The sequence below is a fragment of the Hemiscyllium ocellatum genome, chromosome 36 (assembly GCF_020745735.1).
Source record: "Hemiscyllium ocellatum isolate sHemOce1 chromosome 36, sHemOce1.pat.X.cur, whole genome shotgun sequence".
Classification (NCBI taxonomy): domain Eukaryota; kingdom Metazoa; phylum Chordata; class Chondrichthyes; order Orectolobiformes; family Hemiscylliidae; genus Hemiscyllium; species Hemiscyllium ocellatum.
Window position 1 is genome coordinate 34,771,551 of NC_083436.1, and position 13,003 is coordinate 34,784,553.

The window sequence follows — 13,003 nt, forward strand, 5'->3', positions numbered from 1 at the left end:
AGAGTAGACAGTACACATTGTTGCTTTTAATGTTGATTTTGGAGTAGTGAACATTTATGAATGTGGTCCAAATCAAGTGGGTAGCTTTATCCTAGATGGTGTCTTGTTACTTGAGTGTTGTTGGAGCTGCACTCAGGCAAGTATCCCATCACACTCCTGACTTGTGCGATATAGCTAGTGGTCAGGCTTTAGGGAGCAGGGCGAGTTATTGGCCGCGCATAGGAACGTTTAAAAGAAATCATAGCTGGGGTGGGGGTGTGTGTGAATGATCTTGTAGAACGGTGTCACATTGACATGCACTTCAGACGCCTGGCTTGATATTATGATCGCAAAGTACACGAAAAATGCGCAAATACTCAAGTACAAAGTGTTGAGAGAGTTCGAAAATAATAGTGAAAACGTGTGGAGGGTCAATGTGTCAGTTTAAACAGAGCTCTGATGAAAAGCATACAACATTTCAGAGTATATCTCCTTATTGAATCTGAAATGTCGACAAGCTATAGCTTAGATTTATGAAATTCAGAGTTTTATTCACGCCCCCCCTCTTGAAGTTCTGTTGCTTTAAAAACGCTGGATCCGCTCCAGCCCTGATTCCCTCCATACTGTGGTCCAGATCCCGAGCCTTTGATCTCCCTGTGTGTCTCATTTCGCGTCTTTCTGCCTTCCCCTTACCCGGAAGTGAAGCGGGCCAGCCTCAGTTAGCACACGTGGAAATAGCTGCGCTTTGGTTCGGCATTTTTCCAAATGTAGGCAAGAGGGTTTGGTGGTGGTGGCGGGAGGGGGGATGGAGGACAGAGAGAAGAAAGCGGCCGTCGAAAGATCAAAGGCACGGCCGGCTCCACCTCCAGCCCCGTGTTTAACCCTCGTCTCACGCAATATGCAGCCCAGAAATCTGTGTTGCAGCTACAAGGCAGCATTTATTTACACCGACTCTCTCTCTCTCTCTGACATTCTTATTATGAGAGCAATCGGACAATTGTGATTTATCTCTCTTTCACTTCTTCCCCCCCCCCACCCTTTTCTTGCAACCCCCCCCATCCCCAAAAAAAAACATGATTGGGAGTTTTCCCGTCGGCAAAATGAAAGTGACTTTAGCAAAGAAAGTTTCCCACACCGAATTGAAAGTTGTTTTTAAATCTCTCTCTCTCTCACTTGCTGGGGACTTGTGCCTGACTTTCTGGGCTCGTCGGTCAGATCAAAGACTGTGCTCACCCTCTTTAAACCCCATCCCCTCTCCCGGATTCTGTCTATCCTCGCTGACCCACCACTTAGACCTTCCCCATAAGGGTGGGATTGGGACTTGGACGGGTTTGTTTATTAAATTCCGCTTCACGCTCGCTACAGATTACACCGGCACGTAAAACGCCAGAGAAAGGGGAAGGAAAATGTCTTGTCAGTTGTTGATGCTGTGTGTTTTAACTCTGAGGGAGGCTCTGTCGGTCAGATCAGACAGTTTGAGTGCCCCTATCACTTGCACTTCGCTTATTTTCTGTGCGTCAATCTCACTCATTTCGGTCTAACAGGTTGGCTGTCTCAATGCTGCGTTGGAGTAGCAGCTTTCCAGCTAATGGGGTTTGGCATCAATCAACACCACTGCGCCCCACCTTCCCTTCTGCCCACCCACCCCCTCTTCTTTCTTTAATAAAGCGCCAAACAGATCACAGGAACTGATGAAATTCTTAGGAATACCCCAACTCTTCCTAAATAGTCTTACACCTCAAGAGAACAGCAACGGTTTGTAGTGCTTTAAAAGGGTCAGTTGTGGAAAACGTGACACACAGACGGAGTAGTGTAATCTAACAATGACAGTCGCTGCCATCCGGCCCATCGTGCCCGTACTGGCCCTTTAAAAATCATATTGCCCTGCACGTTAGACCTGTCTTTTTAAGTTCACATCCCTTGTCCGTGTATCTGATGCAATTAATGTGCACCTAACTAGGCATTCTGTCGAGAGCACATTTAGGTTTCCCGTGTTAACCTTAGATGTGCTGTGAATTAAGATGGGCGAAGCATTTTTGACACCACTTTTATTTAAAATAAAAAAAATAGTATTTCCTCATTATTACTAAGCATGACATATTCAGGACGTCCTGAGAATGTTTACTTCCCATGGTCTCCCTGCCGTCTCTTTATCTCGGGCAGAAGTTGCAGAATTTCAAACACATATTTATTTACACTCGGTTCAGGACAGCTGAGATTCAGACCAAAACCGAGTATAAATAATAAACAGAGAGAGGGTGCACGTTTGTAGTGGGGACTGTTTAAATGTTGCTTTGAAATGTTTCCCCGGTCTAAGCATAATATTATTTTCCTGTCTATGTGTGTTGAAAACAGAACTTTTTTTTTGCAAAGGAGGCATTACTGTAGAGAAACCCCTACTGTACCTCCACTTGGTTGGATCTTGTGTTTTGATCTAGAGAGTCAAGTTGACTTGGGTCGTGGGACGTTTATTCCAGACCTTCAGTCAATTTTAAATCTGGGGCAGTGGGGGTGGGGGTGGGAAAGGGTTAAATCAGCTTACTGATTAAAAATCCCTGGTGTACTTTTTGCAGTTTGATCTGTGTGTGTGTTTTTTTTAATCCAAAGATTGGGTTAGCTGACCCTGTGTAACTGCACAAACAGAACGTGGGGGGGTTAAATTATTTTTGTGCATTGATTGGGTGGAGGGAGGATGGGGGGGGGAGCGGGGGTGAGTGCAATTCTTGCTGTGTGCAAAATCCCTCCTCGATCCTTGCCTGCAGAGGCTGCTCTGCATCTCATTAGGAGTTGCAGAAGGACAATTGTAAAGCTTTCTCTGTCGATCAGAGCTGTCAATCACTCTGGCGGCAAGGCTTTGATCTCCCCCAGTCTCCCTCCTTCCAGCCTGGTTTTTTTTCCTCTCTCTTTCCTGAGCTGCATTACTCTCTGCTGTCTCCCAACTAGTCTTCTTGGGCTTGCTTTAACTAGCTACAGTCCCCAGAAAGCAGAAAGTAGGCGAACAAATAGTTTGCACTGAAGCAGGCTGAAACGTCTTTCTGAAAAGTAACGATTTATAGTAACACAAAAAAAGGACTGGCTTCTTTTTTGTCAATAGTCAGTTCCCCCCACCCCCCTCCCTTCAAGATTCCAGATCGTGTTGCCCCCAAACACTGCTAAAGAACAGGGGGAGGCATCATTAGGTTCTGTTGAAACTTCAGAAAGCAGGGATGCCGCAGCTAAACAGCGGTGGCGACCCGGAGCTCGGAGCCAACGACGAGATGATTTCGTTCAAGGACGAAGGGGAGCAGGATGATAAAATCCTGGCGGAGATCAGCGCCACCGAGGAGAGGGATCTGGCCGACCTGAAGTCCTCGCTGGTGAACGAGACGGAGACTAACGCGGGCAGCGACAGCAGCAATAGCGGCGGCAGTAACCCGGCCGAACAGGAGGTAAACTTATCCGGCTATCACACACAGTAATGTCTGACACACACACATCCGAGATAGCACTCACACAGACAGATACCCACACACACACAGATACACAGACAGATACCCACCCACACACAGATACACAGACAGATACCCACCCACACATACAGAGATACAGCTACACACACAGATACACAGACAGATACCCACCCACACACACACACAGATACACAGACAGATACCCACCCACACATACAGAGATACAGATACACAGACAGATACCCACCCACACACACACACAGATACACAGACAGATACCCACCCACACATACAGAGATACAGATACACACACACAGATACACAGATACACACGGGTACAGATACACAGATACACACGGGTACAGATACACGGATACACACAGGTACAGATACACGGATACACACAGACAGCACTCACACAGACCTATAAACACACATATTCAGGACACAGATAGATACAGACAGACACAGAAACATTCACACAGAGACCACACACACACAGATACACAGCCAGACAGACATACACAGATACACACACACACAGACAGCGCGAAACCGCGGACAGTCATTCCCTCTCCATCTCCCTTTCTCCTCTTCGTCCCTTTGTCATATTTATAAAAGCACTCACACACACAGATATGAAAACTACTTGTTACTGACTTTCTAGGTAGGCAGACGGCCACAAGTTAACGAGGAGCCCTTTCGGGACAAAGCGAGAACCGGTATCGAGGAGGGTGAGCAGACTCTACGTCTCTTCCGAGTCAACTTTTGCATTTCATTGATTCATGTGTGTGTGTGTAATTTCTGGTGTCACCCATTCTTAACCCCATTTCCCACAACTTCATCCCCTTTCTCTGGGTCCTGTCTCTCCATCCCACCTGCCCTTCTCTAAAACCCCATCCCCTTTCCCTCATTTTCTCTTTCCTACTCCCCCCTCCCCCCTCTTCAGTAGGGAAGAGACAGGATACGGCGATCTTCAAAGGTCCGGCTTACTGCCCCTACCAGCCAGGTTATGTCATGGTGCCTAACATGAACGACGACCCTTACCTGAACAACGGTTCCCTCTCACCTCCAGCGCCCAGAACGGTGAGTCACAAGACTCCATCAGTATTGCTTGTTGTTAATTGATTATTTACAGGAAAATGTGAGCACTGCCGGATATAAGTAAACAACAGTGTATTAAACCCCTTCCTTCCCCTTAATCCCATCTCCCACCATACCCGAGGTGTTACACAGGTACAGATCCAAGGGGTATTAGGTAATTAAACAAACTCAACCCCTATTTCTCCTTGCATTAAGCTTTCCCATAGTTAAGCGCCGTCACCTTTTGAGAAACTATCAGAGTACAGTCAACTTTTATTTTGTTAAAATTATTTGCCAATGACTTTAAAAACTAATTCAGAGAAGAACATGATTTTTTTTGCTGTTGTTTGACCTCTCTTGTACCTCGGATTGTTTTGACTCGCAGGAGCTCCAGAAGCTTGTCTCTCTGGTAGATCAGAGATTTCTCTCTCTCTCTCTCTCTCTTGAAGCTAACCCGCCTCAGAGCACGCCAAATAAACACAAGGCAGCTTGAAACCGCTAAGTTTAAACAGGCCAGGAGATGTGCAAACCAGCAGGGCCCTGCTTTTTTCTAAAAACACGACTGAGAAGGTGCAGAGTGGGGGCAGTTGTTTACTGTCTCGGTCTCTTCACCATCCCCCAGGGTGAGAAGGGGATGGCGGTTTGAGGGGGAAGGGGTGTGAGAGAGGTCTGTTGATTTAGGAGCAGAGTCTCTGCTGTTTGTCATTGGGAGAGTGCATGCTGATTGTCAGACTGCAGTTTTGTTTGCATGTGCCTGAAGGAATCCTACACTTAAAAACACCAAGGGAAAAAGAGAATGTCTGTGGATTTAAGATTTAATGGAATCAAGGGAGGTTACAAAAGTATTCTTTATAACAGAATATTTGAGTCCAGTGCTATATGACCACAGCTCTGATGTCATGTAAATCTGCAGTTTGAAATTGGTTACCTATGTTGCGATGCTGACCGAAAAACCACAAAGCTTCTTCCAAAGCAAATTGGCTACAAGGTTCCATCCCAGAGCCAATGTGGGTTAAACTTTCACTGCAGGTGCAAAGCATGCTATGATGTTTAAACCTTAGAAAAAAAATGATATTTTGGCTGTGGTTTATACCACAGTTGTGAAGAGACCTGCCTGAGACACAAGTGTGGGCCTACAGGTTTTGTTGATGCCTGTCTTTGACATGCGTATATGTAGGTTTTGAGGTCTTAATATAGCATTAACTTAATCATCCTTAATTCTGTCCTCCTTCAAACCGTGGATTTTTTTTTAAGTTTTGGAGCCAGCCTGTTTTCCAAGGGGTTTTCTGATTCTGCCCAGAGTGGTTTCTAAGCCCAGCCTTGGTTTTCACTTTGCTATCAACAAGCCATGATATTGTCAGCTAGTGAGTCCTATGCCGGTCAGCTTTCATACAGTGCACCAAGAGCACTTTCAACTGCGGCACAATTGCGTGTTTGTGACCTAGAGTAAAAAAATACATATCGAGCAGCTCTGAGAGTCAGGACAGACAGTGCAAGCAGGGACACTTTCCTGTAGAGACCATGGGAGAGGTGAACTAATAGAGATCTCTCAAATGATGAAGGAATTTGATAGAGCAGAGATAGAGAAGAAGTTTCCACTTGATGGGGGCAAGTTCAAAACTTGGAAATGGTCATCAATAAGATGTCAAAAATTCTGGAATAACACACCTCTCCTCACAATGGTTGCACACCATATGATAAAGACAATGTAAATAGCAAAGATACATTTAAAGAGAAGCTGGATAAGAAAGTGAAGGAGGTCAGACTAGAAAGTTTTGTTGGTATGTTATGTGAGGTAAAGTAGAGCAGGAAGAGGTTTGTGTGGAGTGTAAATACCAGCAGAAATCTGTTAGGCTGAATTATCTGCTGTAAAGGCTGTGTAGCCAATGTAATGTAATTCGGTGATTTCAGTTTAGATAAGGCAGGAAGCAGATACTGATTAGGAATGATCAGCCATGATCATATTGAATGGCGGTGCAGGCTCGAAGGGCTGAATGGCCTACTCCTGCATCTATTGTCTATTGTCTATAAATTGCATTGATTTAATGTGGACTTCAATAATGTCACAATATTTGAGAGTGTTGCAACATTGTGCATCCCAATGTCCTCTTGCCTTCTATCTGCATCAATTCCTAATTCCTGGTGACTGCTGTATGTCTGCGATGCTGCTTCAGGGAAAGCCAGGTAAAAAGCAAGCAGGCCTGCTGCCCAAACTAGAAATTGGGATGTCAGGCATACACAGTTTTGCAGCATCCTATAATTAGAGTGTAGGCAGGTGTAGATTGGAGTGGAGTACCCTTTTTTTTGCATTATTTGATATGGATGTTTCTTTGACTTCAAGTCCTTTTAAACCAAGAGTCAAATCTAACCCAAGTTCTGTCAGCCAAGTCAGAGTTTATCTCTTTTTACAATTACACAACGTCTTTCCCTGATGAGCTTTCCCATTAGAATATGACATGTCCTTGATTCTCTGACTAGCTAATCCTGTATTGCAGTCGAAAACCAGAGCTTCAAATCTGCATCTTAATGTTGGCAATTTTTTTCTGAGCAAACGTTAATTACAATGAGTGTCTTGCAATTGGGAGTGTATGTATATGAGAGCATCCAAAGAGATACCAGGTATTATGCAGTTGTAATTATGGATGGGTCTGCAGTTAATTTCTTACAGAATTTACACATAATACTGTGTTAACAATGTAGAATCTGTTCTGTTATTTACATGCTACTGTGCCTTTGAAGCAGGACATGCCTTGGTCGGTTTCAAATGACAGGTGAGCGGGATGAATTACGTAGAGGTTGGAAGTATAAGGAAAAAGATAGGGGTGTTAGGGCAATAACGGATTCAAATGCATTTCACACATTGAGCTTTGGTTTAGTTTGGCTGCGTGAGATGCTAATACAAAAGGGTTGACACTACAAATGCTGGAAAGCTGAATTATAAACAGGAAATGCTAGAAATACTCAGTAGGTCAGACAGCAAGGTACTAGCCTGACCTTGTACTGAGCAAATTTATACTTTTTTTTCCCTCGAGCCTGCTTGCCCAATGTTCACAACATTTGCAAATTTTGTTTCTAAGCAAATTATTCGTAAAGCTAATTTTTTTTTGGGAAAAAGTTTGCCAAACTGGGTTTAATTATGGTTATCTTGAAGTTGCCAGTTTCCGCTGCCTTTGTGACAATGTGACATGAATGGATTCGGTCTTCCCTCTCACCTGGTTCATAGAAAATGTAAAATCACCATTTGATTATTTTGTTCAAGCAAGTGGAAAATTATACTAATATTGGAGAGCAAGGAAATGGAGCTTTGCGCTCCTCAGGGTTTTGGAACAGATAGATGCAATTATTACCTGATGTGGTTTGGATAATCAATGTGGGGAGTGAAGATGTGTGTCTCACCCTCATTAATGGAGGGAAAAGCTGTAAGCTTCTTGTAAACAATCTCTGACAGAAGAAGAGAGCTTGAATAGGACTTTTGTTTTTACGGTGTTGTGTAGGTGCAGGATAGTGATCAACAGATACAGTCAAAAATAAAGTCAGGCTCATGTTTTGCAAGTCCAGAGACCTCACTGTGGTCTGCGGTAGGATTTATGCTGCAAGGTAAAAACATGTTGCAATTTCATGTAGCTTGTTCAAAGAATCTTGTGAATGAGCAAATGTTCAGTGGCCCCATGTGTTTTACTAATTCTGATTTACACTATTCACAAGAGCAAAAACCTGCAAATGGTTACTTTTGCCAGCAGCTTATGATTATCGTATCCATATGTTGACGATCCCTCCCAACTTGTGCCAGATTCCAGTTCTCCCATCACCCCTCACTCACCTACATTAGCTTCCAGTCCGGCAATGTATCAATTTAAAATTGGTGTTCTTGATTTTGGATCCCTCCAAAGCCTCACGTAACTCCTCAGAGGCTTTGTGACATTTCCCAGTCCCACAACCCTATGAAAACTTTGTGGGTCTCGATAACTCTGACTCGTTGTCAGCCCACCCAACCTAACTTCATTATACCTAGCCTTGGTGGCTTTGCTTTGAGCCCTCCAAGGGTTAACCTCTCGGATAATCTAAATCCAATTTATATCTCACTCCTCTCTCTAAGACACAGGTTAAATATTACCTCCTTGACCAAGTGTTGGGTCCCGTTCCCTAACATTCCCTTGTTTGGTTTGATGTCTATGTCTGTTAAATGCCTTGGAATGTTTTATCATGTAGAAGTGCTATATAATTGTATTGTAGCATTGTCATTTGCCTGTGTTCTGCTGTTTTTAGCTCTGTGCTGTGTCCTGCCTGTTAGAGCCCTCTCTATTTCAACCACGGTTATCTGGTACCTCTTTAAACTTTAAATGGTCAATTTAAAGTTCTTGTTGCGTTGTATACTGCAGCTGCCTGTTCGTTGATGGTAATCATAATATTGACATCAGGGAGCTGATTTGCCTCATCACATCTTCTATGGTAAGCACACTGTTAATCGTCAACCATTAGAGGTAGCAACTGTTGAGAGAGATGGGTCTCTCTCACCACTAAGCTCACTTTTATCAGATAGTGAAACATACAGTTTAACTTTTTCTCACTGTCTGTGTGAACACATGTTCAAACCAGTCCTGTTCCCACATTGGTGAGGTGAGAGATGACTCTTGGAGAGGGTACAATCGAGCCTTGCGTTTGTACATCCAACAGTGTCGCCTCTGTTGCGAAATGTGGTAAATAAATTTTGTCCTGCTTGTTGTTTTGATAGACTGGTTATCATTTCTTAACTTGTCAGGAGAGATTGCAGCATCGTTTTATCTGAGAAATGATCTTTTGTCTAGGTCTAGACAGATGGTCTGAAACACCAAAACGGCATAAAAGATTTACACCGTATCTCCTAGTGTTTTTTTGATGGAAGTATGTTATGCTATGTCATCTGACCAGCTCAGCAAAATTCAGAGTGATAGAATAGGGCACAGCCACCTTAGGACTAAGTGAGGGAACGATCGCCCAGGGTCCCCAGTGAAGTTTACTGTCTAGTGATTCACCTCCATCAACCTCTAGTGGAAAGCACACCTGACAAGCTCAATTGCTGAGGATATCTCATGCAGTTGAATTGTTCAGCCAAGGCTAGTGATTGGTTCCAGTTGAATGGTAGCCAAGCAAACATAAGCACATTTCCAAAGACTCACTTTGCAATATCTCCCAGATTGTGGAGATGTTACATTCTGATTCACTTTGTGGGAATGAGGCAGTTTCATAGCACTGAATCACTCAGAAGCATATCTTACTCTGCTTTCCTCAGGTCCCTTCCCTTTGTCCCGCATAGGATTTTATTTGATGGGGGTGGTTAAATAAACATTTTTTGTTCCTTGTTGCACAAGTAGATTTTGCTCTCGTGACAGAGAAGCAATATCAAACAAGCAATTTTACTGAATCATTGTAAACAAAAAAAATTCTTCAAAACAATTTGAAGTAGATAAGTGTGTCTTCCTCAGTGTAACCAGTGAAAGGGTTAAAGAATATCACATCTGCTCCGAAGTGAAATATTTATGTTCTGAGATCAAAAGGAAAAGATGCAGCACATTCCTGCATATCACTCATCTACGTTTGGAAGATCTAACAGCATCAAATAATTCTGACACATAATTGTAAAATAAAATAGGATGTAATATTCATAATGGTGGTTTATTTATTTTGTTTAGGTATTGGTGATTATAGTTTCTCCCACAGCAAGTCATATTTCTGATAGAATTTTAGCAGATAATTCTGGGTTAAGTTACAGCATGTCAATTTGATGGAGAATACAGGGTTTTATTTTTAAACATACATTTATAAAAGTTCAGAAGTTGCACTTTGATTTAGATGTATCTAAACACTTGTATAATTCATATTGAATCATTGTGGAATTATTAATCCATTTATTTTCTAGTAGGTTAACACCTCTGCTAAAATAGGGAACAAAGTCATTTTCACATTAAATGTTGGTGACTAAATATTGCACAACATAATTTCTAGGGTTATGTCTTTAATCCCCTTACCATCAAGTGCAATTGCATCATAAGGTGTTTAGTAGATTTGTGTACTATAGTAGTAAATCACAATGGTTACCCTTAGTTGTAAAACACCATTTTAGGTAGACAAGGCTACTTTCTTCAATTTTTAAAATGCAATCTTCATTGTATTAACTATGAACAGTGAAAGCTATGGTGATTTTTTTTGGTGTTTAATCTTTTTCTTGCTGTTTGGCAATACAGTATTCAGAAAAAGGAACCAAATGATTTATCATGCTAACCCATAAATGTGGGTGTTCTCTGCCTTTATGCAGCTTTCTCATTACATGAAACATTTATTGAAATATATAAGATACTACAGTGTACTAGTCAGCTAGCCAACTTGTCCTGTTGACTTGCCTTTCACGAAGGTGCTGCCTGCATTAGTCCTGACCCGACACCCCTGTCAGCCCGACCTCGCTCCCCTACTGTTAGCATTAACGACAGACAGAGCTTCAAAGGTTTGCTATAATGACAGACCAAAACTTCAAAGAAGAAAATATAGCAGGGTAACCACTAATGAAGAGAGATCCCGCAGAACTATAATACAAAACATTAACTCTCTTATTTTCCAGTATGACTTTCTTGGTCCCCACTGAATATTCTTCAGATCATTACAGCCAACAAGCAAATATTTAATAAAGGCTTCTACTGTGTCTTACTTTGTTTTAATTTTATTGATGAGTAACAAATTTATTCAAATTGTGGGGAAAGTGAAGCGAGTCTGTGCCGTTTGAGTGCAAGAGTGTGCACTCTGTACAAGGAATGGAAATGGTTTGTACACCAAAATAAAACAAAGAACTGTGGATTTGAACCAAAACCAGAAATTGCTCGGGAAATTCAGCAGGTCTGGCAGCAACTGTGGGAAGAAAGCAGAGTTAATGTTTCAAGTCCGGTGACGCTATCAGCAGAGTCACTTTTTCCTAGTTGGGAACAGTTCTGATGAAGAGTCACCTGACTTGAAACGTAAAGTTTAACTCCAGCAATTTCTGTTTTTGTTGGAAATAATTTGTGTCGCCTTTTATGTTTCACTTGTTAGCTGTTATTGAACATTTTGAGAAGCTTGGGTTTATTACTAAGAAATTGCATTGAACAAGAATCTGATGTAGTACACCGCACAGTCTGAAGTTTGTTGCGATGTAGAATTGCAGCTAGGAGTTGAGATGAAGTTGTAAGATGCTTAAAAGGTGTTGCAAGTTTCCTGGTCTGTTGCAATGTCATGAGATGTTAGCATCCTGCAACATCATCTGTTTTATTCTTTATCATCTACGGATTGAAGTTTTGTGTATCAGTTTTTATTGTCCTTCGTGCGTTTTTTTTCTTGGCAACAGGAGGTTTTGGATGAGGAGATACAGCTTTCTCTCTTAATCAAGTGAATGGATGTACTGTTGTGCTGTTAACAGAACTAAAGGGACAGTGAGCACTAATTTGCTGAGTTGTAAAATAGATAGCGTTATTTATATGGAGCTTTATATTGAGTTACAGAATCGTACAGCATGAAAACAGATCCTTTGGTTCAACTCATCCATGCTAACCAGGTATCCTAAATTAATCCAGTCCCATTTGCCAGCATTAGGCTCATTCCTCTCTAAACCCTTCCAATTCATGTATCCCGCCAGATGCCTTTTAAATATTGTAATTGTACTCACCTCACCACATCCTCTGGCAGCTCGTTTCATACACACACCACCCTCTGCGTGAAAATGTTGCCCCTTAGGTCCCTTTTAAATCTTTCCCCTCTCACCTTAAACCTATGCCCTCTAAATGTGGACTTGCCTACCGTGGGAACAAGACTGTGGTTATTTACCCTATCCATGCCTCTGATGATTTTATAAACCTCCATAAGGTCACTTTACAGCCTTCGATGCTCGAGGGAAAATAGCTGCCTCTCCCTATAGCTCTAACCCTGGCACCATCCTTGTAAATCTGTTCTCACTCTTTCAAGTTTCACAACAATTTTCCTATTGCAGGGAGACCGGAATTGTATGCAGTATTGCAAAAGTGGCCTCACCAATGTCCTGTACAGCATAACATGACCTCCCAACGACTATAGTCAGTGCACTGACCAATAAAGGCAAGTGTACCAAACACCTTCTTCACCAAACCTATCTACCTGTGACTCCACTTCCAAGGCAATAGGAACCTGCAACCAAAGGTCACTTTGTTTGGCAACACTCCTCAGGACCCTACTATAAAGTGTCTAAAATCCTGCCCTGATTTGCCTTAGGAAAATGCAACACCTCACATTTATCTAAATTGAACACCTTCTGCCACTCCTTGGCCCATTGGTCCATATGATCAAGGTTCCATTATAGTCTGAGATAACCTTCTTCACTGTCTACTACACCATCAATTTTGGTTATCATCTACAAATGTACCAAGTATTCCTCTTACATCCATGTCCCACTCACAAAGCCATGTTGACTATCCCTAATCAGTCCTTGCCTTTCCAAATACATGTACATCCTGTCCCTC

The 13,003-nt window shown here is 42.4% G+C and overlaps 1 protein-coding gene across 6 annotated transcripts in view; it reads left to right on the plus strand.

The window, feature by feature from the left end:
- The first annotated feature begins 2,762 nt into the window (after positions 1–2,762).
- lef1 (lymphoid enhancer-binding factor 1) overlaps positions 2,763–13,003 on the plus strand; it is a 161,562-nt gene continuing 151,321 nt past the window's right edge. For 2 of the 6 annotated variants that reach the window (XM_060851401.1, XM_060851402.1), the window contains exons 1-3: positions 2,763–3,407; positions 4,096–4,162; positions 4,378–4,514. In XM_060851401.1, coding sequence (XP_060707384.1) covers positions 3,186–3,407; positions 4,096–4,162; positions 4,378–4,514 — 426 coding nt within the window. In that variant the 5' untranslated portion in view covers positions 2,763–3,185. The remainder of the gene's footprint in view (positions 3,408–4,095; positions 4,163–4,377; positions 4,515–13,003) is intronic. The other 4 variants (XM_060851397.1, XM_060851398.1, XM_060851399.1 and 1 more) reach the window with 2 other exon arrangements.